The sequence below is a fragment of the Desmodus rotundus genome, chromosome 9 (genome assembly GCF_022682495.2).
Source record: "Desmodus rotundus isolate HL8 chromosome 9, HLdesRot8A.1, whole genome shotgun sequence".
Taxonomy (NCBI): Eukaryota; Metazoa; Chordata; class Mammalia; order Chiroptera; family Phyllostomidae; genus Desmodus; species Desmodus rotundus.
In genome coordinates this window covers 75,760,395-75,787,520 of record NC_071395.1, presented here as the reverse complement: position 1 = coordinate 75,787,520, position 27,126 = coordinate 75,760,395, and the positions used below count along the sequence as shown (strand labels likewise).

The window sequence follows — 27,126 nt, the reverse complement described above, 5'->3', positions numbered from 1 at the left end:
AAAACGGCCCAGCAGCTCCCTCCAGTTGTGGGTTGAAAGGGGAGTGACCCGAGGCTATATTCCGCGCCCTGCCTCTGGTCGGACTCCAGCGCTCCGAGAGAGGGAGAGGACCCAGTAATCCAGGCCGTTTTTCTTTTCAACCCTGAACCCTTCCAGCTGTAGGCTGAAGACACCCTCTTCTACATTCTGCTTCCACGCCTGTGTCCGAGGGGGCGCTGTGGGGTGAGGGAGGGGACGCTCTGGGTCCCTCACACAGAGCAAACCTTCAGAGCTCTGCTGGTGGTGCAACTCTTTTCCCCTCCCCGCTGGGGAATCGAGTTCTCTTGCCCCATCCATTCCATCGTTGCCTTCAGGTGTCCCAGGCGGTGGAGGCTGGGGCTGACGGCCTGGGGGATTCCGGTATTTGTGCCGTGCCTGTGGCCGGGCCTGGGGTCAGCCCCGGCTCAGGAAACTCTCTCCAGTTTTGGTATTTCTTCCTAGGCACCTTGGGTGGTGCTGTGGTATCAGAATTATTGACATTGCTCTTGGGGTTTCTTATCTAGACTTCTTGCAAGAAGTGGTGCTTGAAGTGATTCCAGGAAGAAAAGTTGCACGTTTTATCTTCTTCCTGTCCCAGTTCTCATCTCACAGGTGCATGGGAACATCGCTGAGGGTTCCCAGGGCTGAAAGCACTCTCAGCCGTCCATCCCCACCTCTATGACCGCCCTCCCCACCCTGCAGTGCAGGGACCCTTTGCCCCTCTGTGGGAAGCAGCCCCTCACGGCCCCAGCCTGTGCTCCTGCCTCCTCCCACCACTGAGAGTAGCTCTTCTGCCCGTCTGGCTTCCATTCCCCTGGCTGTCCACGTCAGCATTTCTTCGTGAGAAACAGCCTAGTTGGTTTGTGCACACCTGGACCTGCTTCTGAGCAGGTGCTTGGTGGTATTCTCAAGAACCTGCCAGTTCTACACTTTTAAGTTTTGCATTTTTACTTAGTGGGTGATATAAAAAATATGTATTCCAATCATAGAGACTAAACTTCTGCAGTGAAACTCACATTGAAATATGTGAGTAAGTAGGCAGGTTGCACTCGGGTCGGGGGGCGTCTGTGGACATATTCCTGGAGTCTTGCCAGAATATTTTTCTTTATAAGGGATCTGTATGTTACTCACATTGGAAAAATATTGATCTCTAGACTGTTGTTCTCAAATGCCACTCTCAGCCACTGCCAGCTGTTGAAGTTTTTGTTGGTCCCTAATGAAAAGAAAAAGTGATGCTACTTGAGGTCCCAACATAAAGCACGTGTGAGCCACATTTTGAGAAGCCCTGGGCTAGCCCAACCCTCTGTTCAACTCATCGTGCAGCAGGGGCACTAGCGGGCCTAGGAGGTGAAGGTTACCCAGCAGCCTCTGAACTTCGACCACCTAAAGCAGGGAGCTGTTGGGTGAATCTCTCCCAGCCTTTGCAGGCTGTGGAAGTTGATGCGCGGGTCTGCCCTGACCCCTAGCGGCAGGAGAGGAGCACCAGGCTGCAGCTCTCTGGGCAGAGTACCCACAGGAAGGGGTGGCTGTAACAAGGGCCTGTTGGAAAGACGCGGAGGAATATTTCCTTCTCTGGTCGGCCTCCCTCCTTTATTTGTGCTGTTAGTGGGAAAGAAGACCCTGTTTTAGACCTCACAATACTTCCTGATTAGAGGCCGGCAGGAAATTAGCATCTTTCTCTCCCCCGCAGGGGTGTCTGCGAATGTGGCCCAACGCAAAATAGTAAATTTACATAAAACATTATGAGATTTTTTTGTGATTACGTGTCGCAATGTGTTCAATGTGTGGCCCAAGACAACTCTTCTTTCCGTGTCGTGCAGAGGCACCAAAAGGTTGGACACCCTGCTAGGGCTTACCTGGTCCAGGTAGGCGCATGTCCCCCTCGGTGGTCATCCTCGTGCATTGGGTCCCTTGAGTTGAATATGTTAAATTGAAACAACTCATAAAATCCGTTTGTAAGGAAGCGAGGTTTGTGTTGGCCCAGAGGAGATGTGCTCCCTTCAGGACACTAACTGGTCCTCACACCCTGGGGAAATGAGGTGGCTTCAAGCTGACCTGAGAAAGTGACTCCACCCCTCTTTCTCACTCCCCCAGAGGAGCACTTGCACAAGGTGTGCTGCGAGGTGCGCCAAGGGCTGGGAGGCCACGGTGGCTGAGGATGGACAACAGAACCAGAGGTGATTAGCTGGGAGGCGAGCAGACTCTAAGGACAGACAGGGATAGTGGTGTGAAGTGTGGAGTAGGTAGGTCTAAGACGCCAATGTTAGAAATGGTAGGATTTCTGCTCAGTGCACAGAAGACCTTTTCAAGAGCCCGACTCTTCCCCATTGGACAGGAAGCCTTGAAAGCAGTGAGCAGCTCCTGGGACATGCAAGTGGAGAGGACACGAGCAGTGGCCTGGATGTGCAGGGCCGAGTGGGAGGGGGGCCGGGCGGTCCCTGCAGCCCTCCTGGTGCCCTGGCAAAGGCTCTGTGTGCCTGTCTGCTTCTCTCCTGCCCCATCCCCACATCGCTGCCCTTGTCCTCTTCTCCACCTGGTACCTGACTCTTAGGCCCAACATGAGAAGGCTGGTGCGCCAACTCCGCACCAGATGGGACGAGCGACATGTCAGACCACGTCACTGGGTGATTTTGTCCAAGTAGAGCATCATTACTTTAGGGTTTCCGAGTAGCCATCCTCGCTCTCTTTTTCCGTCCCTCAGAGTGGGGAGGAGAGATGACCTTGAGCAAGCAGGTGTCACGCCAGGTATTTGTCATCCTCACACAGGGACTGTTGCTACATCGTACAGATGAGGACACTGTGTCTCAGAGAGGTTCACACACTGTGCTGGGAACAACCAGGATTCAGCCCTACACAACCCTGAATTCCCTGCCAGCCCACTGTCCCCTCAGACCTACCTCACTCACTCAACAGCACCACGGGCACTTGAGGAGGACACTCCTCCTGGCATCAGTTCGTTTTCTTTTGACGGGAGGCTGAAACCCCTTGGTTTCTAGTCACCCCCAGCCCATCAACCAGTGAAGTGTATGTTCGGTCTGGACTCATCTTTGGGTTATTGGGACCCTTTCATCAAGAGCCCAGGGTGCTGGGTTTGGGTCCTCGTACCTTTGGTGTGACCTCGGGCCATCATTTACCTTTCAGGACCTTGCCTATCAGAGTCGGTCCTCTCTGCATCTCAGAGTTGTGGGGTCTCAGTGTGACTATGCACGTGAAGCTCGGCAGACCAGATGCCAGCACCAGGGCTCACTCCGCACGTTTAGTCTTTCCTGGAAAAAGACAGCGAGAACACATCCGAACATAAGTGATTCATGGGCGTGTCACAGTTGATGACGACGGTGGTGACACACACGAGGGCCCCAGGGAATGTATTGAGCTCGATGGGGCACTTGACTCATTTAAGGAAACTGGGTGTTTGCCCAAGGACACCTCAGAGTGGCGCTGTACCTTTCCTGCCCTCGGCTTTCCAGAGGGCCCAGGACTTGGTGATGTTTGGGTGGTGGTGTGAACAGAACTTGCCGGCTCTTTCAACCATGTTGTGGGAGACTGTTGCTAGGAGACCCTCTCCTGTGGTCTAGAAAGAGTTGATGTCCCAGAGGGGGTGTCTCTGGCTCAGAGACAGAGGAGTGGCCAGGCCAGAGGAGTGACAAGGCTGGTGGGCTCCATGCCGCGTTCAAGGGGAACTCGCCTCCGGCACAGGCAGATTTACAAACGGCCCTCCTCCCTTAGCCAGCTTCCCTCCTTGGGGCAGAGAGGCAGGCAGGCTGTGGTGCTTGGCCGTTCCTGAACTTGGAGAATTCGGGACCTGCTGTTTGGGTTGGGGGCAGCGTTCTTGCTGATTTCTTGGGACTGTCTTTCTGTAGGCCAGGCTCTTCCCTCGATGCTTCAGGGGAGGGAAGGGCAACGTCCCCCACGGGACCATCTGTAGCCCGACACGTGGAGCATGCAAGCAGATGCGTGTTTGTTCACGTGTGGGTGTGAGCCAAGTGAGGAGGGGAGCAGCGCCCACACGTTTGTCCCTCTGCATCTGTTTTCTGAAGCTGCGGTTCTGAGAACGCCCTGCCTAAACTGGCTCACACAGCAAGCAAAATCCCTCAGCTCGCCTGACCAGAAGGCCCCAGGTGACTCGTGGCCCAGCGTGGTCACGGCAGGCAGGTCCTTCCCCGTTCCCCTCTGCCGTCCCCATCTATCAGCTTCGCTTTCAGGCTTCATCCCTCACAGCCCAAGGTGGTGGCTGTGGCTCTAAGTACAGACATGTCACATCTCTTTTGGGAAACATTGAGGATATCTTTCCTCAAAGCCCCCAGCGGGTGTCCCCTCATGTTCCACTGGCAAGGACACGGATTACGTGACTGCCATAGACGGTCATGGTTGACTCCTTTGTCCTGCAGAGGAGGAGGGGCCGTTGGACCAGATGGAGGCTCTGCCAGCCAGCAAGGAACAGGACGGGATGGCACTCGTATGCGAGCAACTAATAATATTTGCATCGGAGAGTCCTTGCATGTGGCTCTGAGGCCTGGGGGGCCTTGGAGAGTGAATTAACACAGCGGGAGCACCCCACAGGGCCCGGGCCCTTTAGCACGGCCTACTTTTAGGAATGTCCTGTTTCCCCTGCTGATGTGCACGCTCCTGGGAGGTGGGGCCGTGCCACCCACCCCTCTAACTCCCCTCCTGCAGTTCTCTCAGCATGTGGCATGGTGCTGGGCACACGGGAAGCACGTGACAAATGCTTGTTAGTAACAGTAAGAGTAGCCACATTTATGGAGTACTTAGGGTGTGCTGGGCTCTCTGCTAAGGGCTTTGTATGTATGCATGGTCGCCGGCCCGTATTATTGAGTGACTGAGTGAGTGACCAAAGGGAAGTGATGTGGGGTTTGGGGGTTCCTGGAGAGAAACTTCCCTTCCTAGAACTCTTGTGTCATCTTTGAAGGTCTTCCTACCCAGGAGCATCGTCCTTGTGGTAGGTGGAATCCTCCTCAGCCCCAGCTGAGCTGTGCCTGCCTCACTCTAATCACTCTCCTTGGGTCTGGTTCCAGGGCGACGCAGGAGGCTGCAGGGCAATGTGAGAGCTGCCTCACCCCCCAGGTCTGTCCCTGCCATGGCTCAGCCGTCTTCATTGTAACTGTCCCTCTCGTCCTTGCATGCACAGGGACAAGCCCCCAACTGTCCTGGTTGTCCTTTCCAGGATACTCCCCTTTGTGCCTTGTGCTCTTTGGTGGCCCTAAGTGGGCACAGGGCTCCACGTGCCCTGAGCGGCTCCGGGCCCTCTGAGGGCTCCAGCCTTGCGTCTGAGTGCGCACATCCTGTGTCAGCAGCTGAACCAGGCGCAGGCTCGTGTTGACAGTGTCCTTAGCCCCTGCGAGTGTGGGCTCAAGGCACGGATCAGGAGGATCTCCAGCCACAGGTCACTGAGTTGTGCAAGGCACACTTTGGGGTGACAGCAGAAGGGTCCCCAGTGTTCAAATACAGGATGCCTAGTTTTCTGGAAACAAGAGTCAGGTTGGGGTGAAGGGTGTGGCTGTGTGATGCTGCTTGGAGCACGTCATTTCTGATTGGCAGGTGAGGGAGCTACAGCTTAGAGAGGTAGCTAGACCAGGGCCACACTGGTTGGTGAGCTGTCCCAGCTACTTTCCTCCCTGTAACAACCTTTGTCCACCTTGCAGGGGACCTGGGGCACTGACCGCCCAGCCTCCCCGGCCAGTACCTTCTCTCACCTCTGCCTGCAGAGAGCCGCCCATGCCCAGAGCAGGCAAAAATCCTCTGCAGGCTCCAGGGATTAGGGTGGGGGCTGCTGAGGGAAAGAGGGCGTGTGCGTGGGTATTCACACCCACATGTACACGTGCTGAGGACTGTCTCTGCAGAGCCCCCTGAGAGGGCGGGGAGCTTGGAGGGGTCTTGCTCCTGCTCTCAGGCCCCCACCCCCTTCCATCCCCACAGAGGGCCATCCGTGTGCGCAGCCACTCCATGGAGACCATGGTGAGCAGCCAGAAGAAGCCGCACGGCGGGGGTCTCCCCGGCAGCCTCAGCGGGGGCATCTCCCACAACAGCACGGAGGTCACCAAGACCACCTTCTCAGTGAGTGCCTGCGTGGTCTGGGGTCCCCCGGGGTCGTGGCCCCGGAAGGGTGTGTTCTGTGGCTGGGGCTCGGGACCTGTGGCTGTGAGAGAGGCGTCCGTCCTTTGTTATTATCAAGGATAGTAGTGGCTGCCACTACTTGCTGTGCCCCGGGCACTGAGCTGAGTAATTCGTGGACCCCTGTCCCAGCTGCCTGAGGTAGGAACTGGCATGTTCTGCAGTTCACCGTTGAGCAAGAGGAGGCCCAGAGGGGTTAGGTAACTTGCTATAGGTCACCCGGCTAAGCTGAAGATCTGGGATTTGGATGCAGGTTGCCCAGATCCCAAGTCTTCTCTCTAAATCGCTGTGCGTACAGTTCCAGGAAAAGAGAGCCTGGCCAGTCTGTGGGCTTGGGCCTGGTCAGCTTGCACCAGGAGCTGGCCAGGGGAAGGAACCACAGAGTGCTTTGGATTGGTGTATGTTAGGCTTTTCCTTTTCTTTTCTGTAACAGCAGAATGTACCCACTGTGATACCAGCAATTCCTATTATAAATGGCCTTGTGCAATTCATTTCACTTACCAAATAGTGTTTTCATAGCTATGACCTTGTTCCTCCTAGAAGGCCTGTGAGGTGAGTGGGCAGGGCAATGATCTTCAATCCGTGGAAAAAGCTTCAATCCTGGAAGCTTTTTCCCCTCATCCAGGGTTGCACAGCGCACAAATGGCAAAAGCAGCGGCCTGGTTAGAGGCCCGGTGGGAACTGAAGATGGGCCACGGGCTCCCCCCTCCCCCTTCTCAGTCCCCCCTCCATCAGCTCCCGCACGTGGCAGAAGCAGAGCCACATTCTTGGCAGGCCCCCTCTGCCGTGGGTGTGTGTGGACCTGGCCCTGTCGCTCATGTTCTGTCTTGTTATTGTGACACCCAGCTTGGACCCATTTATTTGCAAGCAGTGGCTAGAGAGTCAGGGGCCCTGGGTCCTTATGCTTGTCCTGCCAGTGATTTGCTCTATGACCATGACCAAATTCCTTGCCCTTCGACTCCACAGCTTCCTCATCAGTAGAGCTAGGGTCACTCCCAGGCTCTCTCTGCTTTTCCCAGTCTGTGACCCCTGCGAATCATCCTGTCCTTCTCAACATGTGGGGTTCTCTTAGGGTAGCCCTGACCCCGGGTTACTCTAAAAATTCTGGTTGTTAGTGGATTGTTACCTGGGGCTAAGAACACGGGAAAACAGGCTGCAAGTGGTGTGAGCCTTGAGTTTCAGCTGCCGTTCCCCGGTCCCAGCCTTCCTGTCTCGCTGTTTCCTGGGGCTTCTCCAGGCCAGCGGTGGGCAGGGTGCAGGGGCCATTTGCAGACCAGAAAGGGGATGCAGGGAAGGAGGTCTGGGTTTGGGGAGCGAGCACTCATTTTGGTGGTTTCATTGGCAGCCTCCAGTGGCGGTGGTGACCGCGAAGAACCAGTCGCGGAGCCCCATCAAGCGGCGGTCAGGGCTCTTCCCCCGTCTGCACACAGGTTCTGAGGGCCAAGGGGACAGCCGGACACGATGGTAACTGCCCAGTGTGGGCTTGGTCAGCTCCCTGGGGAGGGCTTGGTACAGCTTCAGGAGATGGCATCCTTCCAACCCAGCCCCCTCGCCAGGCCCTGTACACCTGCTGTCACTCACCCAGCTCTACCCACGGAGGCAGCCCCGGCAGTCTCCAAACCTGACAGTCACAGTTGTTCTTGTCACATTTCACCCAAGCTAGAAATGTCGCTTAGAGTCTGCTTCCTTCTTCAAAGCTTACTCAAATGTCCTTTTTATGGAAGCCTTCCCTGATTCTGCCACACAGAGTTAATTGAACCTTCCTTTGAACTTCCAGAATGATGTTGTTGTTGTTGTTCTTCTTCTTCCTCTTCCTCCTCCTCCTCCTCCTCCTCCTCCTCTTTCTCTTTCTTCTGCTCGGATAGGAGCTCCAGAAGCTTGTAGCCTCGTGTGGACAGGGAGGCATTTAGGTTGACTCCCAGGGTCTAAGTTGTCTGCCTGTAGCCCTGGAGGTGGCACCAGCCCCGAGCTTGGGCAAGGGGCAGGTTTATGGAGGGGGATGGAGGGCTCTGTTTGGAACCTGTGCTTGTGAGTGAGTCCTCGTGGCCCACTCCATGGAGAAATTCAGAGCTCTGAGTGGTCAGAATCACTGTCTTGAGCTTAGGAGAGAGGCCATGACTGGAGAAGGAGAGGTGGGACTCACTGGCGTGGAGGTGGTGGTTGAGACGGGGCAATGAATACCATCACCCAAGGGTGTGTGTAGAAGGCCTGGGGTCACCAGCACTTAAGGGCAAGTGGAGGAAGGAGAGACAGCCAGTGAAAAAGACAGGCAGGGAAGGAAGGTGGGAGAGGAGGAGGAGAGCCTGGAGAGGGGGCATCTCAGAATCTAGGGAGGAGCCACTCCAGGTGGTAGGGTCAGCAGTATCGGTGTGCAGAGAAATCTAGCCTGGTGGCCCAAGCCCTTGGGTTGACAATGAGTGACCTCATTAGAAGTACATTGAGGCACTTCATGCTTCTAGGATGGTTATAATCAAAAAGACAAATAGTGAGTGCTGGCCAGGATGTAGAGAAATTGGCACCCTCATGCGTTGCTGGTGGGGGTGTAAACTGGTGAGGCTGCTTTGGAAAACAGTCTGGCAGATCCTCAGAGGGGGAAACATGCAGCTACCATATGACCCAGCAATTCCGGTGCGTGGTGTGTACCCAAGGGAAAGAATGCACACGTCTACATCGGAACTAGCACACGGCCGTTTGTAGCAGCGTTATTCATCACAGCCAAAGTGGGAACGAGCCAAATGCCCATCACTCAGTGAATGGATAAATAAAATGCGGTATATCCAAAAAATGGGATATGTCTTCCAGTAAGCAGGAGCAAAGTACTGATTGATACATGCTGTCATGTAGACGAGCCTTTGGACGCTATGCTCAGTGAAAGAAGCCACTGACAACACGACCACACCATGTTGTATGATTCCATTTATGTGAAATATCCAGAAGAGGCAAATCTGCAGAAATAGAAAGCAGACCAGTGGTTGCCAGGGGCCAGGGAGGATTGTGAGTGTGTCTAGGGTTTCTTTTGGGAGGATAGAAATGTTCTAAAATTAGATGGTGGTCGTGGTTGGGAATATACTAAAGAATCGTTGAATTGTACGCTGTAAATGAGGGAATCGTGTGTGGATTGTATTGCCATGAACCTGTTATAAAAGTACTTTAAGGACAGGGCATCTTGTCCCCAACAGAGGGCACAGAGCAACTGTGGGTGGCGGTACGTGGTCATTGTTGAACTGCAGGAGGAGGAAACCTTGGGCACGGGGCTATGAGTAGCCCATTTACCCGAATGTCCTTCCCAGCCCTGAGGGCAGCCTCAGCCCCCCATCCGGGGGGCTCATTCTGTAGTCTGTGTGAAGGGCATGCCCGGAAGTGACACAGCCGTGGCCCTGCCTGCACCCTGAGGGGCGCAAGTGCACTGGGTTGGTTCCTGGCTGTGGTGGTGGACGTCCCAGACCCCACTCCATTCCCTGTGTGGCCTGCTTTTGACCTAGAGCTCTGCCAGCTGGGTGCCCTGCCTGGGTTGGGGGTGGGCTCGGTGGCCTCAGGCCAGGACTCCTGCCCGGTAGCTCTTGACTCTCCTCCAGCAGCTTGCTGTAGCCCCTTGCAAAGCAGAAAACCCCGTTGTCTGCCCCACCTCCCCCTCAGTCTCTGAGGGGGTCTTGGGTGGGAATGGAGGTCCTGGTGGCCGTACTCTGTCAGGGAGTGCTGTGACCTCCACAGGTACCCCCATGGTACTGAGAACTGCTGGGGGCTCTGTCTCGGGCCTGGGCGGGGATGTGGAGGTTGAGGACCAGTCCCCTGACCTCACTCCTCTTCATCCTCATCTCCTCAGTGACAGTGCGTCCAACAACCCCAAGGCTCTGGATGGTGGGCACTCTTCTCAGGAGATAAAGTCTGAGACCTCATCCAATCCCAGCTCTCCAGAAATCTGCCCCAACAAGGAGAAGTAAGAGTACGGGTTGGGGGAGGGTGGCTGGTTTTAGCCCCTTGGAGCCCTGCGGTATGTTTCTGCTCTAGGCATCTCTCGCTCTGCGAACTCCTTGGAACACAAAAGCCAACAGGCAGGGCTATGGGGGGCCACCGGTGGGCAAGCTCAGTCTGTGGGAGGCCTGCCTTGCCCACGGTCCTGGCTTGTGACCAGGGCCTCCTTCCTGTCCCCTGCAGGCCCTTCATAAAGCTGAAGGAGAACGGCCGGGCCAACATCTCCCGCTCCTCCTCCAGCACCAGCAGCTTCAGCAGCACAGCTGGGGAGGGCGAGGCCTTGGAGGAGTGTGACAGCGGGGTAGGTGGGGCCCTGTCCAGCCCTAGGGTGGGAGGTCCCCCTGCCCCCCTGCTTGCTTACCACTCCCCCACCAGGGCGCCCCCTGTGTGCTAAAATAGCTCCTGTGGGCAGAGCCTGTCCAGTCTGGGGATAAAGGGGAAGTATAGAAACAAGCAGTGGCCTGCACGGCCTCTCCACCCTCTGGGAGCAGTGGCTCAGGGCGTCTCCCCGGAGTGACACAGGAGTAGCAGCAGAGGGTCAGAGGCCAGGCTGAGGGGTGTCCCTGCCATGGGGTTCCTGGCTGGAGAGGAGAGGGGTCAGTGCTCCATGGGCGTGGGTCAAGGCTGCTTCCCGGGGGTCGGAGGGGAGCCAGGGTTGGAGGCAGCAGCAGGGAAGAGCATGTCTCAGTGGGGAGTGGAGGGCAGTGGCGGCCTTGGGTTGTTGGACTCGCTCACCCGGTCTCTCTCCCCAGAGCAGCCAGCCGTCCACCACCTCACCCTTCAAGCAGGAGGTGTTTGTCTACAGCCCGTCCCCCAGCAGCGAGAGCCCCAGCCTGGGGACAGCCACCACTCCCATCATCATGAGCCGGAGTCCTACAGGTTGGTGGCATCGGACGGTGGCATCATGTGGTCGGGGTGGGGACTGTGCCTGATCCCTGGCGTGATCCCCAGGCATACTGAACTGGCCAGTTTCTGCCCCAATCCCCGGGGGGTGGCCCAGAGCTCTGCCAGCTCCCTGCATCTGTTCCTCAGCCTTGAGAGGCCCGTGTGCTGTCCTCTCCTCACTCATTGGGGGACTGAAGCTCAGAGCTCAGTGATTTGCTGCAGGAGCTGGGATTGTGGGAGCCAAAAGCTGAGGTTCTTTCCACTAACCTCTCGCCCCACCTCATCACCGACTCAGGGCCCCTCGGTGACAGTGATGGTCCTCAAAATGCACAGATATTAGGTAGAGGGAGTGTTGCAGGTGGAGGGAGCAGCACGTGGAAAGTCCCCGCGAGAGCTGAGAGTCTGTGATCTGGAATCACACGTGGGTCAGTGTGGCTGGAGTTCACCCACATCTTCGGGAAAGATGAGAGGGGACCGTGGTTAGGAGACAAGACTGGGGCTGCCGTGGAGCCCCTGGTGAGGATTTGGACCTTATCCTGCAGGCGGTGGAAGCCACTGAGAAGGCTTAAGTCTTTGAAGGTTCTTAAGTAGAGAGGTACCAGGTGGAGTTGCAAAAGACCATTTTGGTGGCTGCCGCTGGCTCAGTCGACAGGATTGGGGTGAGCAGGTGCAGGGAGGGAGATCAGCAAGGGTCACGGTGAGGGCAGATGGGCCATGGGTCTGTGGGGTGCTGGAGCAATGGCAGAAACGTGGATTCAAGAGATGCCAAGGAGGTAAAGTCTTCTGGGATTAGTAGTGGGGGTTCAGGGAGAGCAAGGAGTCTGGGCCTTTTGGGGTTCTGAGACCTCTGCAGTTGGGCAGAGTAGGAGGAGCCAGGTCTGGGGAGAGGGTGAAGGCTTGGCACCTGGAGGCGTCCTGGTGGGCTTGTGCGGTAGGCAGTACTAGGTGCTGTGGGCAGTCAGAAATCAGAGCCTTGGGCCTGCCCTGTGGGGGCAAGCACAGTGTGGGGGCAAGCACAGGGCTCCGGAGCCTGGGTCCCGATCCTGGGTCTGCCGCCTACTAGCAGTGTGACATTGGACAGGCTACTGAGCCTTTCTGTGCCTCAGTTTCCCCAAGCAAAAAAATGGAGGGAGGGGAAATAGTTTCTGTCTCACGGTAGTGTGAAGATTGAATGAGCTCATGCCTGTAAGAAACCTACAGCTGCTAACCTGCGTGCTTGTGGAATACCAGGATGGAGCTATGCTGCAATCAGGGTCTCAGTAGGGAGTGACCTTGCTCCCCAGGGCGCATCCGGCAGTGTCTGGGCAAAACATCTTTTCTGTGTTCACGACCACAGGAGGGGCTGGCTGCTGCTGGCACCTCTTAGGCAGAGGGAGGGGACGCTGCTCAGCGTCCTACAGTGTACAGTGTAGACCCCACAGTGAAGAACTATCTGGCCCAAAAGTTCAACAGGCCGAGGTGAGGACACTCTGGTCTAAATGAGGGAGACACAGAAGCGGCCCGTGCGGGTGCTCCCTCCGGCCGGGCAGCTGTGGAGCTGGGCTGTCATCCTGGCTGCACAACCCGTGGCCCCCTCTGAGCCTCTGTGTCCTCACCTGTGAAGTGGGGCAGTCACGCAGATTCTCTGGTTTCAGAAAATAAGCCTTAGCTCTCGAAGGAGTGAGGGAAAGAATACGTAACCAAGCTTGGCTCCTACTTGGCATTTTTTAAAAAGATTTTATTTATTTATTTTTAGAGACAGGAAGGGAGGGAGAGAGACATGCCCCAACTGGGGGCCTGGCCTGCAACCCAGGCATGTGCCCTGACTGAGAATTGAACCTGAGACCTTTCAGTTCGCAGGCTGGCTCTCAATCCACTGGGCCACACCAGCCAGGGCCTACTTGGTATTAAATAAATATAAAAATAACCGAGGTTTTGAGTAAAGGGAGGTTCAGAGAGTGTCTGCGACTTACTGAAGGCCAGCCAGGGCAGAAGGGACGGGGAAGGGGCCCAGAAACTCCTACCTGGTGTTTACTGCCTTCACGGCCCTCTCCCCATGTAGCATGTAACCCCGAGGGGTCGCCTTTCACTGCTGGCCCCAGGGAAGTTGTTCCAGGTACCCGCAGGCTCACGCTGGCCCTGCAGAGATCTGGAAACCTGTTTTAGGCTGTTTGGCTGCGTCTGAGGAGAGACAGGGATGAGGGCAGGGAGGTGGCCTGGAAGGGCCTGACATTCTTCCATAATCTCAGACGTCCTAACCATTGGGCATTTCCTACCTGGGCTCCTGGGGCCTTGAGAGGGGGTTGGCAGGTCTCACCTAGAGGTGCTCACGGCACTGGGCGGACCCCTTGATTGAAGCTCCAGGAGTGAGTCGGTGGCCTTCAGGCGCAGGCGCAGTGTGCTGCGAGCTAGGTTCTCTGCCTGGGCCAGGTGTCCACCCCCACCCCGCCCGCCAGGTGTGCCGGCACAAGTTTCACGTCTGGTGCTCCTGCCACCGTCCCCCTCTGCCCAGAGACATCTGTGTATGCTAATTGTAAGTTTCACTGATGTAAAGGGTCCAAAGCACACAATTCATAAATAAATTGACAAGATATACACTATTCTTCACTATAAATACCACAGAGCCAATCGACGCTCACAAAAACACTTTTATTAATCATTTGCCTAACTTTGTATCCATAGCCACCTCAAGGATGCAAGTGACGGACAAGCGTAGTTCTGACGTGAATGGTGATTGGTATAGTTTTTGTCAGCGACGTGAGCAACTTCTTTGCAGAATTAGACAATGGTTTTCAAATGCTGGAAGAATATTTGCTAAGTCTTTTATGCTAGTCACAACACCTTAGACACGACACATTTTTAAATTTAATCTCTATTACTAATATTTTCTGCATTAGTTTCTGAAGGCTATACAGCAAAATAAATTGAGCTGATGAGTAGCTTTCGCTGATCTCAAGCAGCCAGTGTGACGTGGGGTTGGGAGGAACTACCCCATAGCAATAGATGTAAATAACCTTAAAAGAATAGGTAATAGTGAACGGTAGTGAAATAACAAGGAAGTGATGACTTTTGAGTATTTATTACCTTTGATGAATATCATTTAATTATAAGTTTACATAATTAAAAACCGTGTATAACAACCAACTCAAAAAATTTCTAAACGATTTAAAGAGTTGGCCCCTGTGACCTGGTGCAAGTCAGCTAGAGTGTCTGGTGCGGGGAGGAGGCCCCTTTCCTGGCCTCCCTGCCTGGTTCCCTCCGGACAGCCCTCAACAGCCCGTGACCTGCCACAGCCCCGCCCCCTCTTCATGGGCATTTTTTTTTTTTTGAAAGAGGAAGAACCACTTTAATTGATGTAATTTCATAACAATAACATGTTCAATAACGCAGTGTAAAAAGTTGTGAGTGCATGAAGCTTTTTATTTTATTTTTTTAAAAAATATTTTATTGTTTGTGTTATTATAGTTGTCCCAATTTTTCCCCCATTTCCCCCCATGGGCATTCTTCTTTGTCCTAGATGCCAAAAGCAGAAATTCCCCGAGGTCAAACCTGAAATTCCGCTTTGACAAGCTCAGCCACGGGGGCTCCAGTGCGGTAAGGACAGAGGGGCGTGGGGTGGTGGTGGGGGCCCTCCCGCAGCCCACCTGCCAACCTCCTCTAAGAGCCAGCCTCCCTTCCTGGGGAACATCACAGCGGGGGGAGGAAAGCTCTGTTCCGACCTGGGGGTGATGCTGTCAGCCCCACATGGTGCAGGCATCCGCCTGGGGGTCGCCAGCCCCCTCTGCCACACATCCTATGTTAGAGCCGCGCCCTTGGACATTCAGGTGTGAGTTGTGCACTGTTGGCTCCTGGGGCCTCTGGTCCCTTCCCGAGCTCACTGGGGAGTTGGGGCCTGAGTGCATTGAGCTTGCAGTCAGTAGGGATGATGTTGTCTAGTTTTATAAAACTCTTGGATGGATTTCTCTTGAAACAGGGTCACTAATGAGAAAGAGGAGTCCTTCGCCTATCAAAGGTAGGTCAAGTGTTTGTCCTGCTGTGGCCACATGGCTTGGTAACCTGAGAATGGCCCAAGGGACCCTGACAGCTGGGGAGGGTCCAGCATCTCTTCCAAGCCTCTGTGGTGGGGCCCAGGGTGGGGAAGAAGGCAGGTGGCCTCAGGTGTGGTCACAGAGGGCTGTTTGGTAATTTGGGCCAGACCCACTGAGATGGTCTCCCTGCCCCACAGGAGCCTGGTTGAGGGTCAGTAGCTCAGAGCCTGCTTTCCTCTCCTGGAGGGGAAGAGTCCTCTATTTGCCCCCTTGCTCTTCTGCTCTCGGCAGCCTTTCCCTCCTGGTCTTTGACCATGGCTGGGGTGAGGCCCTGCCTGAGTGTCTAGAGATGGCTCAGTGCTGTAAGCGCTATGCAGGCGACGGGGGTGGGGGGGAGGGCCTCTGCTCCCAGCCACAGAGCGGGGAGCATGTTGTTCTCAGCAGATCAGGGCCTGGGTCTAGCTCGCCTCAAGGCCTGAGCTTGTACTGGTGAAGTTAGTAGAGACCCTTCTGAACCCCACCCCGCAGTGGGGCTGCAGGTGTGTGAGCAGCAGTCGGAGCCAAGGGGAGAGGCAGAGCTGGGCCCTTTGTGTACAAATCCGATCTGAGAGAAAAGGAAACAGGAGAGAAAAAGGGAAGGCTGGTGCTCTCCCTAACTCCCAGTTCAGATGCCTGGTTCATGTTATGCCCAGCGTCTCGGCTGTCACAGGCTGGCACCCTCCTGTCCTGGCATGTCCAGTGGGCTACAGCCATGAGCACGTGCCATCTCCCTTCCATCCTTCGCCCAGCATTTATCATCTCCCTCCTTCTTGTCTCCTCCAGGGAAGCCCCGATTCTGTCTCGGAGAAGGCTCCTGTCCTAGCAGTTTGGGGGTGCCATTCACTACTATGACCGTCACAGACCTGTTGCTCCACCGGCCACCTGCCCACCAGTCCAGCTCTCTGCCCCAGTGTCCCGACCTGGCCACAGCCCAGCCCACGCCTTCACCAGAACACCCTGCCAGCACCTCCCCCTCTCTGGACAAAGTCTCCTTCCTCCAGTCTTCCCTTCTCCTGACCACCCCCCGTGCTGTGTATCTGGGTCATTTGTTATCTCATTTTTGTCTGCAGAGGCAAGTGTTGGGCAAGGGGGAACCTGGGTCCTGGGGACTCGGAGACTGGAGAGGCAGAGAGCACGGGGAGGTGGGGAGCACAGGTCCACAGCAGGGCCGGGTCCTGGGCCCGGCAGGCACAGTGAGTGCGATCTTGCTGGTGGAAGGAGCACTTTTCCAGGAGCCCATTTGTAGCCCCTCAAAGACGTCCCGATAGAAACTGGCTCTGTTGCTCTCCCACCGCTGGAGCTCCCAGTATCTGCTTGCTTCTCTGCCAGGAACTTCTCCCCCTCCTGCTGCCATAGGCCCAGGGCTGCCTCTGTCCCTGCTGCTGGCCCATCTTGAGTGCTGGCCCCAGGCGTGTGTGGGAGCGGGTGCCACACCCTTCCTTTTGGCCTGATTTCATGCCGGCTCCTGATGGTAGCTGCTGGGGGAGAAGTCCTGTGTCGGTCATTCCCCTTTGAGCTCGTGTTTTTCCCACGAAGGGGAGGGCAGCCAGGACAGAGGAGGAATCTGGAGAGAGAGCCAGTGAGCGCCTGGGCCTTGGCTGAGGAGAACCTCAGGTGCGAGGGTGAGGCTGGGACTCAGGTCTCGGCTGTCTGTGGAGGTTCATGGAGGGTTACCCCAACCCAGCTCTTAGGTGGAGCAGGAGAGGTGAGGTGAGGATGACTCTGCAGGTGTGGTCAGGCCGACTGTGGGTGTAGAACTTAGGTGACAGGAAGGAGTGGCCTCCTTCTGCATTTCCTGTGGGGACTCAGTGCTGCCTGGGGGGCTCTTTCCTGCGATTGTGCCCTTCGGCTTTGTCGGGGCAGGATTCCCTGCCCTCTTCCCCTTCTCGGCCGACCACCGTGGGCCTGTGGGCAGCTGTCACATTGGAGGCATTCTTGCAACCTGGGCCCCATCTGGGTGCAGTTCAGATACCATCTGCCACCTGCCCCCTCACCCAGAGAGAGCCACCTCCCCACTTCTTACCATCCACCTGAGTCGCAGGTGGTTTCTGCAGACTGGCCCTGGCGGGTTTAAGGCCTGGTGTCCTCCAGGTAAAACTGGAGTCTGAAGAGCAGGCCCTTGGAGGTGCTGCAATTTCAAGGGCACGTGGGGCCTCTGGGACACGGGGCTGCCTGCTGGCTGGGCTCCCACTTTAGTGAGCAGGGGATGAAGGTTTCCAACCAAATGCTTTATTTGCATTGGATCTGGGCTTATTCCCAAAGTCAAGGCATATAAACGTTACCCTTGTTTTTGACCCACGTGACCATTTCCCCACTGCTTTTCCAGTTAGAGCAAAACCTCGATCCTCCGCTGCCCTGCTCCCGTGGACGTGGTGGGGTCCGGTCTGCAGGCTGGTGGACCTCTCCCCTCACATTATTTGGGGAATGTGTTTACTTAAAGTACTAGTCCAGTAGAATTTATTCTAGTTAGAAGGTCAACAAATGTCTGTTTAGATTTTATGACAAATCACCGTGGCAGCACCCACTGCTGGAGCGATGCCCGTGGATGCTGGCAGCATTCTGCTGGCTGGGTTTCTGAAGGAACTTGGAAGGTCAAACTGCATTTCTTTAAAAACAGTTCCAGGGTTCTGGCTTGCTTCTCTGGATAGCTGGTATTTACAGCTTCTCAGTGGTTGTGCTGTATTGTGTCATGGTCTAGGGGCCTTCTGGGGTTTCCAGGTGGCCCCCACTCCATCCTACTGGGGAACCTCATATCCCGCTTTCCCCTGTGCTCCGCCTTGCCCACCACAGCTCCCACCTGCTGGGAGGCCTTCGCTCCTGCCTCCGCCAGTGGCCGGGATGGCTGGGTGTGTCCAGGGAAGCTGAGAGGCTCAGGTTTGCCCTGAGCATCGCAGCGCTGAGAGGGGGCGTCTACCCTCTGTTTGCTAATGGGGATGCTCTGGGAAGGATCTAAACTGTCCCTCCCTCCATGTCCTGCATTACCATCCCTAAAAAGTCCACCCTATGGCTTCCGGAATGTCCATGCCCAGCCCCCCTGAGGTCCCAGGGCTGAGGGGGAAGAGGGGAACCAGGACCTGGCAGGCTCCACTGCCCCGTCGGGACCTGGACGCTGCCTTCCCCACAAGCCCCTGCTTCTGCTCCGGCCCCCAATGTCTTTCCTTTCATTGCTGTGCCCAGTCTTGGGGCTCAGAGATTTGCTGAAGCCTCCTTGTTCCTCGCAGCCCAGCTCATCCCAACGGTGCTTGTGCTGGCGTTTGAGGCATCCTGCGTGTGATGCCTGGACCCGTCTCTGGCCCTGGGAACTGCCTGACTCACAGACGAAACCATGCTTCTCCGGCTCTGTGGGCACCCACGTGCCTCTGCTCAGACGATGCTTAAACGCAGACGCAGAAAGAGCCTGGATAGGTTTCTGTCATGAATGGAAAATGGGGTGGGTCTCTTGAAAAATACTCCGTGGTTCAGCCCTGTCAGTATCATCTTGATGTCCATGCCTTCTGGGGTCCTTGCAGCATCTGACCCAACCATGTCACCTTCCAGATGAGAACCTCAGCTCCAGTGCAGGGAAAAAGAACTTGCTTGAGGTCGCATAAGCAGCTAGTGGCAAAGCTGGGATTAGAACACACAGCCCAGGGCCCTTTCTTTGGCACCACCTACACGGTTGGTTCAACAAGGGCTGCATTTCCTGGGGCCCTGGCTGGGAGGTGTCCACAGTCAGGGGTGCTGGTGGGGCTTCCGACTCTATTCCTTTCATCGGGAGGGATATTGGGTTTTTCGGTGACAGCCCCCGGGTTTGGATGCAGCTTGAGCAAAGAAAGCGAGGAGGGAAGGAGGTTTCAGTGGCTTGTTCCTGGGTGACATCGACTCTTCAACTCTGGTGTGTAAGGGGGTGGAGGCCAGGGCTTAGACGCAGTTGTGCAGCCCCCACTGTCCCCTTTTTCAGTTAAGAAAAGTGTAAATGGGAAGTCTTTGATTCTCCCTGGTCCTTACACAAAGGCGGTAGTAAAAATGTAAACCCGAGCGGCGAGGCGGGACGAGAGCCCGTTTCAGTTTCTTACCCTGTTCATGGTGCCAGCGTGAACACTGCCTTCATCCTTCCACTGGGTGTCAGCGGAGGCGGGTTTGTCGTGGGGGAGTGCGTGGGGGAGTGCGTGGGGTTCCAGCAGAGCTGAGGGCTGCGGGTGGCTCGCAGGCACCTGGCCACGCAGCTGTACTCAGGACTGCTCGGCTCCTCCCCCAGCCTGTGGCTACCCCTTTCTCGAAGGCCAGGGGTGGGGGGCAGTGGAGTTGGCCAAGGATGTCCCCCGCTGGGGGCCGGGTGGGGCATTCTTCTACAAACTCCAATATCTGTTTTACCACTAGCTCCTTGCCCTACCCACCCCATGCCTCCCTCCTTTTAGCTGGGCCATGTGTCCCTTTGGGGGGAAGGAGTCAACCCCCACTAGGGCTAGGGACAGGAGAGCCCTGCCTGGAGCAAGACTGCTGGGGCAGTGGCTCTGTTCTGTGCCTTACCTGCGCTGGGGGGAGGGTGTGTGGCTGGAAGACTGGAATTTAAATGCCGTTGTCTTTGATTCTGTGACATTTCTGCTTGGAAGGGTCAGTCCCCCGTTCCTGCTCCTTAGCATGTGTGCCAACTCTCCCCTGTCATGGCGTTCCCCTTCCACACCGCAGCCCGGGGAAGGCTGACGTGGCAGTGTGCAGAGATCCCTCTGTGTGACAGAACCTTAGAGCTGTAGCTTGGAGATGCTGATCACGTGGTGATGACTTTCCTTCCTTTCCTCTCTGAAGGGAGTGACTCGTAGACCCCGACTGCCTATGTACTGTAAATAGTGTACATTTAATTTATTGCTATGGTAGCACATTGTATTTGTTAATGTATAAAACAAATTCTAAAAGGTTGACAAATGTATATTTTGTTGCTTAAATGTGTCTTTGCAGAAATTGACAATAAATAACATATTTTGTGTCCATCAGTGTTCGGACTTCCTTGCTTGGGGCCCCTCTCCTGAACCTTTGAGTTCACAGCGGTTGAGCACTGGCAGCCCAGCCCACGGGCCATATCGGGCCTGTCAATTTGGTAACTAAAAAGTGGTTGAAAATTTTCCAACTACTTGCTGATGTTTAAAAAAACTGGCCACAATTAAAAGTTTTTTGAAAACCTAGACTTCACAAAAAATCTGAATTTTCTGCTTCTGTTAAAAATCAGATGCTGGGTCCACTCCTTCGCAGTGGCACTCGTTGGGATCTGAGCTCACCGTAGTGCCCACCGGTCCTGTTGCTGCCACCTGGAGCGTCTCAGTCTTTCCTGTCCTCTGCTCGGCCCTGCAGGCTCTGAGTTTGAGGTCCCTGCTGTTCACTGAATGTTTTCAGCTTGGGGTCTCCTTCTTTTTTGCCTGCTTTCTTTCCAAAGTCCCAGTTTGGTGAGCTTGGAAAGAATCTTCAAGGATTCTGTCATGATTAAATGCCCCCCCTCCTATCTTCTTTGACTCCTGAGCGGCCACACGTACCGGAACACTTGGCTTTACCATGTTTGGATGTACAAACTTTACAAAGTTTAGAAGTAATATCTGTATTTATTTTTCCCTTAAGAAATTTGAAAGCAAGAAATGGGATTTTATTTGCTGGGACGTGGTTGTATGGTCTTGGGCAAATTACTTAACTTCTTGGATTTGCATTTCCTGTTATGTATAATTGGGAAAATAATCCACAAAGAAAGCATGAAGATAAAAGTGAATTTATAATTAGAAAAGAGCTTTGAAAGAAAATAAGTGTTATTCAAGCGCCAGAACTTCAATAATAATTGTTATGATAACAATAAGAGCAGCTGACACTTATTGAATGCTTTACCAAGAGCTTAAGTGTTTTACATGCTTAGTTCTGCTGTAACCTGACATTCTAGCCCCTAAAAAGTCACAACGCTAGGCAAAACTGTACACACGGGAAAAATAGGGCTAGGGACATAACGTAACAGTGACACATAAAAGTAAAAATTCATTCACTACTCAGTGAGAATGGTAGCACAGTTTTACATGTGCTGAATAGTGAAGAAGTACATAAATGCTACAATAAATGTGGCGTTTTTTGAAATAGACCAGAAATTTGATTGCAAAAGCGGGTGTGGAAGGGTTGCCATGGGTGAGTTGCTGAGAAGTGGAGTGAGAGGTTTTCCAAACTCGGGAGGACAGCGGCCGCCCCAGATGTGGACGGTGTGGCTCCTCACACGTGGTGCGCCGAGGAAGCTGGTGGGTGTCGGGTGTGGACGTGGAGGTGTTCAGCCGGGTGAGGTTTTCTGCATTCGCTTGGTATTTCACTTGGTGGGAGAGTTGCACACTCAAATGTGCAATTTATATTCTACTCATATTTTCTTCTAATATATCAATTGTGTTGGACCAAATTACCATTTTCAAAACAAGTATTTCCGCAGAAGTGACTGTATTATCTCAGTCATCCAAGTGTGCGTTATTGTCTCTCTTTCATTTAAAGAGTCAGAATCAAGTTTGTTTGGAATCTAAATTGGATGCAGGTTCAGGTGGACATGCTGACCTCAGCAAGAAGATGCAGTTTGGACTGTGGGGCCCCAGGTGCACAGGATGGACCAGGGAGAGTGCGTTCCAGTCCTTCGGTTTCCCTGCCCAGCTTGGAGCCACAGTGCTGGAGCTGCGTCTGTGGTGTCCCGGGCGGCTGCCTTCCTCACACCCACGCCGCTGTGTGGCCCTGCACCCGAGCCCCGGGTGTCAGACTTCCTGTCTCTCGGAGGTTTCGGTTCCCTCTGTTGAGTCCTCATGGCTGCAAGTGAAGCTGCATCTTTTACACAAACACCCACCCATGCCCATCTTCACCTCAGGGGTTGTCTGCTTCCTGGGTTCTAGCCTTCCTCCCAGAAGCTGGGGGATCCCTGATTCCTTGGAGCCTTTGTGGAGGTCGGATGTTTCCCACCTGCGTGGGAAAGTGCTGTAGGAGGTGTGGATGACCTGTCAGCTGGGCCAGTTCCAGTCCCTCTAAACCTTCAGATTCTCAGCAAGCTCACCTTTCAGCTTAGATCTGCGTTCAGATGTCCCCCACTAGATGGGGTGCTCTGTCAAGTTAGGGACGCCTTCAGACTCCGGGAACCTGTTCCCCCCACCTCAGTGTCCGGCAGCGGGCAGCAGTCAGCAGACATCTTGGGACCATTATTCTGCCTACCACCCGGGGAAAGGCTTTCCTGAGAGTGGCTCAGGCCCCGCTCAGTCTTCCCTCCATCTCACTTGCCCAGAGCCTGCCGCCGGTCCGGTCTGGGTAGCTGCCAGTAACAGCACCGCAGCGCAGTGCTCTACCTTCACAGTAGCTATCAGTTACTAGGACAGTGTCATTTTGGTGCAGACTCAGTCCCCTTTGTTTTACCTTCAGTTCACATTCAATTCTGGCACCGCCCACTACCGTCCCCGGGCAGGTTAGCCCGTTGGGCCCAGTGCCTTGTGTGTGGGGAGGACCCCCTCCTTGACCTAATCTCTGAGCCCTCTTTTCAATGAGGTGTCATCTTTGGCCTGTCCTTGGCCTGCCCAGCCCAGTTTTAGCAAAGTATCCTATTAAACTGGTTTATCAAGAATCCTCCCCACTTATCACCTTTGATACCCAGTCAGGTTGCTCTTCCTCCACCCTTGATACCTAACCAAATTCCTTGAAGTAATTTTCCATCCAATCCTTCACCCTGCCTGGTGGCTAGAGATCCCCACTTGTCCCTGTTGTGTTTGGAGTGGAGGCCAATCTCTCTCCCCTGTCGCAACGGTGTTCAGTGAGGTCTTCCTGGCCTGCTGGACTCACCTGGTGCAGATTTTCTTTGACAGGTGGCTGGCGGCCCTCATGCCCAAGCCCCTCCTCCTCCTCTGCACTTCCACACCAGGGCTGGGGTGGGGAAGAGGGAGGCAGAAGAGGTCTCTCATTTTGAGACAGCCCCTGAAAGACCACCATGTTAGCTGGGGTACTCTGAGAGGCAGATGCCAAAGCAGGAATAAGGAATTTATTGGAGGCGAGACCTGTGAGAGGACGTGGGGGTGGAGCTGGAGAAGGCAGGCGGGCTCTCAGACTGTGACGCCTGTCTGCCCAGGTGGCGGATTGCTGGGAGAACCTCGGTGGGAAGGAGGCCCCTTTGATAGCAGTCCGGTTCTAAGAAAAATCCAGCAGGGCTGCTGGGCGGGGTGGGGGTCCCCTTGCCGAAGCCGCCCACCAGAGAAGTCCTGCATATCACAAGAATGAGCCTAAAATTGCTCTGTCGGCCACACCTAAGTCCCTTGGTGAGAGCGGCCAACGGGAAACCTGGCTTGGGTGCAAACAGTGACCGATTTCTAAGGGCAGCAACTGGGGCCATCGGACCACTACGGCCCCTGCAGTCGGAGACCTGAGAGGCACCTTCCCTCGGTCACCGTATGAACTGCCCCGATTTTGTTGTTTGGAATTTCCCTCAATTTCAGAGAGGCCCTCGTTAGTGCAAGGGGAGACCGAAGCCCCCTTTCTCTTGGTTCTCTCTGCCTCTCTGTCTCATTCCAACCCTCTGTTGGTTCCTTTTGCTTGGCGGACATTCAAAGGCTGCTGTCTTGTCACAAGTCCCCTGCCATGAGAGATGGGGCTCAGGCTGGACCCACTTCTGCTGTTCCTCAGCCCCTGTTCTAAGGAATCTACCTTGAAGCTTTTGGTTAAAGGTGTAAACTTCAAGCCCCGCTACCTCCTTGGTATCCATCCCCTCAACTCTCGGATGTTCCCTATCCCAGTCCCCCAGTGGGGCTCGACGTCTGCCGCTCTGTGCCATGGCCTGGCATTGTTTTCTCTTCACCCCATGTCCTCCTCCTCCCTCCTCTAGACCCGAGCAACCACAGGTGGCCTTGCTGGCGTTAAGACGATCGCCATACCGTGACCCACTGGGGATCTGTACCCACAACCGTGTAGGAGTAGAGAGAGTGTCCAATGCCCTCCCCTCCTTCATGGAACCAGCCTTCCTTGTCTACTGCCTGGCGAGTGGGGTGGGGGTGTTGGTTTCATTGCTGGTTCTGATGAAATGGTGGCTCTCTGCAAGCCTGACGGGGCGCCCTGGATGGCTCCTGGGACTCCACCGGGTCCCTGAATTTGAAACGTGAGTTTGGTGGGTTACTGCTGCGGCCTGTTCACACACCTGCCCTCACACACTTCATGGAGTTCACGTGGTGGACACTGCTTGTGGGAGCCAAGGTTGTGCTCCAGAGAGGGGCTCTGAGACGTCGCTGCGACACCTAAGGGCAGTGGTCCAGAGGGGGTGTGCGGTTTCCCTTTATTGAGACAGAGATAACACCTGCTGGAAACATCAGGGTCACCCAGTCTGCAGTCTCGCTCCTATTACAGTCCGCTTGCGCCCAGTGAGAAAGTGGGGCCGGGGAGCGGGGGGAGTAGGGAGGGATGTTGAAGATGCCAGTCCCCCACCTAAGGGGATTGTCACCATCATTATCACACATATGAGAGAAATGTCTGTCCCAGCGCGACACAGGCTCTTGCAGGAAAATGAAAGGGAATCGCCAGAGAGAAGAGAATAGAGAAATATGCACCAAACACAAAGCCTGTGAGGAGTAGTTTAAGATGAGAAAGGATTATGGCTGCGCGGACCACAAGGGCATTCTGTGATCGGAGCACCAGGAGACAAGGTGAGCATTGTGCATGCCACAGAAGGAGTCTGCTGAAAAGGAAAATCAGATACTGAGAGAATCGAAATGAAATTGAAATTAAAACTCGAAATACAGCTGGGTCCTCTTTCTTCAAATCAAAACAAAATGATCAGATGAAAGACATGATGTGAGATTGCGGACCCTCCCCACGGCCCAGGAACAAAGCAGAGCTGCTGGGAGGCGCGGAGGAGAGGCCCCCGGAGTGAAGTGTTCTCGGTTGCTAATGATGTTAAAGGCAAAACAATCTCGTAACTGCTGCAGGTAAAGAATGTGGTTGATGAATTGACTCCATCAAGTGGAATAATAACATGAAACAGCCCACAGAAAAGATCTCATAAAAAAGTGCTGCAGCATAAATGGTTCTGCGTGAAAACATATAAATGAAGGATGAGACAGACACAGCAAGACTTTATTATGGAAATGGGTATTTATGGGAAAGAGGGTAGAAAACTTGCTCAAATTATTGAATCACATGAATTTTACTAATCCCCTGAAAGACATTACATTAGAAAATTTAAACCTAAGACCAACAAGGAAGTCTTTAAAGCCTTGCTGTAAAATGTCCGTTAGGAGGTTTTGCAAGAACTTATCACTGATAAGGAATCGGAGGACAAGTCCCGGGAAAATAGACAACAAGGCCCAGATGAGATCCAGCTACACCATTAGAGTGCAATAGTGAGTAAAATGGAAGAGGATTTTTAACTTTTTTAATTGTAGAATTTTCCACTAACGAAGAAAGTTTCCAAAAACTGGAAAGGTTAACATTCTAGCAGATACAAATAATTGTAAGCTAATACAAGGTCTCCACAATGATAAAATTAGCTAAGATTTTTAATTCAATGACTTATGGACAACTTGTATTGATTAGGGTGGCTTGCTTCAGGGCTTCAAGCCAGCTTGAGCTGACGAAAAAGGAGGTATTTATTAAAAAGAGACAGGAGGGTTTTCTAGAATCAAAGGACAGGGATGCAGCTGAGCCCCTGGAAAGACAGCAAAAGTCCTCAGGCCTTTTGCCTATCTTGCCTCCCCTCTCTGCTTTTCTCTGTATTTCTTTCCTTTCTTTTGGGTGGTTTTCCTTTTCCTTACGGATTTGTGATAACTTTTTGTTTAGCTTTATTCTGGCCGTGAACACCACCAGCTGAGCTGGTCTAGACACCGAGTTTTCTGTCACTGCCTAGACTGGGGAATGGATCTGGTCCTTTAAACGTTTCCGTTGTCAGCTGGCACCACGTTAAGGTTTGCCAGTAGAGGGTGCAAGAGAGACGCTGCAGTAGAAGAGGTTTGTTTTCTGGTTCTGGGCTTGCTCCACTAATTTTTGTAGCACAGGCAGCTCAGGCAGCCCCGGATTCCTGCAGCTTCTTCAGGGTCCAGCTCCTGCAGTGTACGACAGCCAGCAGCACCTAGGGGCCAGCAACCTCTTCTTGAGTCCCATTGGTCAGTAACCTCAGGAATTCACTGGGTGAAACCTGAAATTGGCTCCCAGTACATGGAGGTTAAGGAGAGAATAAAGAAGAACAAACCTCTCCAGGTTGGTAGGTGGCAGTTTTAATAAGCAAGGGGACTTACAAGGTGGGTAGATTTCCACACCAACCTGCCAGAATCTTAAAAGTTACTCTAGAGGCCTTGCCTGGGCTTAGTCATGCATTCAGCCCAGATGGTCTCAACCACACAGTACAGTCTGAAGGCTGGGTCTTTGGGGTGGCTTCTAGTGTGGGGAAGGCAGGAAAACGCCCTGTCCAAGGACAAGGAAGGGGCTGAGGAGGATTGGCCAGATCCAGCTCTAGGGTCAGCTGGAGGTCATGTCCCCTAGATGACCCCCTCCAACACTTGACCCCACTGATCAGCTCTTATAACCTCACACCCCCCTCTTTTGTAACATGTGCTGAGCTCTCAGCAAGGGGTTTTACTAGTGTGGAGGTGCGATCTGTCTGCTTTGGAAGCAGATATCACAGCAACAGTATAGGCACATTCAAGAAAAAAAAACAGATTAAAATAATGATTTCCAACATAAGTAGTAAGGTTTTCAATTAAGAACATCATGATCTGAACTATTGGTTTATTAAGTCCTGAAGTTTGGGGGTCAGATCACGTGGGGTACTCTCTTATGTCTTTATGTGATTTAATAGGGATAATTCATTTGCAGACTTATCAGGTATGAACACAGAGCATCCTGGGTAATGACACAGGTGTCCCCTTGTGAGGCAGTAACAATGTCCCAGGCCTTCTGTTTTGGAGGACGGCTTCTTTCATGAGAGATACTTTGGTGTTCACTAAGGACAGCCTTTGGGGGCTGTCCTGTAAGGCCTGCTGGGTGAATTTAGTAAGGACTTCCGCGTGTGCTGGAATGTCCCCAAGCCAGTGGAAGGAACACGATGGCAGCTGAATGACTCTAACAGTGGAAAGCAGCACATGTC

At 54.0% G+C, this 27,126-nt stretch overlaps 1 protein-coding gene across 14 annotated transcripts in view; it reads left to right on the top strand.

Annotated features, from left to right (window-relative positions):
• Positions 1 to 20,017, top strand: part of RAP1GAP2 (RAP1 GTPase activating protein 2) — a 209,488-nt gene extending 189,471 nt beyond the window's left edge. For 13 of the 14 annotated variants that reach the window (XM_053911457.1, XM_053911455.1, XM_045198990.3 and 10 more), the window contains 8 exons: positions 5,953 to 6,090; positions 7,493 to 7,611; positions 9,971 to 10,084; positions 10,303 to 10,420; positions 10,872 to 10,998; positions 14,501 to 14,577; positions 14,957 to 14,995; positions 15,834 to 20,017. In XM_053911457.1, the coding sequence (XP_053767432.1) occupies positions 5,953 to 6,090; positions 7,493 to 7,611; positions 9,971 to 10,084; positions 10,303 to 10,420; positions 10,872 to 10,998; positions 14,501 to 14,577; positions 14,957 to 14,965 (702 nt within the window). In that variant the 3' untranslated portion in view covers positions 14,966 to 14,995; positions 15,834 to 20,017. The remainder of the gene's footprint in view (positions 1 to 5,952; positions 6,091 to 7,492; positions 7,612 to 9,970; positions 10,085 to 10,302; positions 10,421 to 10,871; positions 10,999 to 14,500; positions 14,578 to 14,956; positions 14,996 to 15,833) is intronic. The other variant, XR_008425155.2, reaches the window with a different exon arrangement.
• Positions 20,018 to 27,126: the final 7,109 nt, after the last annotated feature.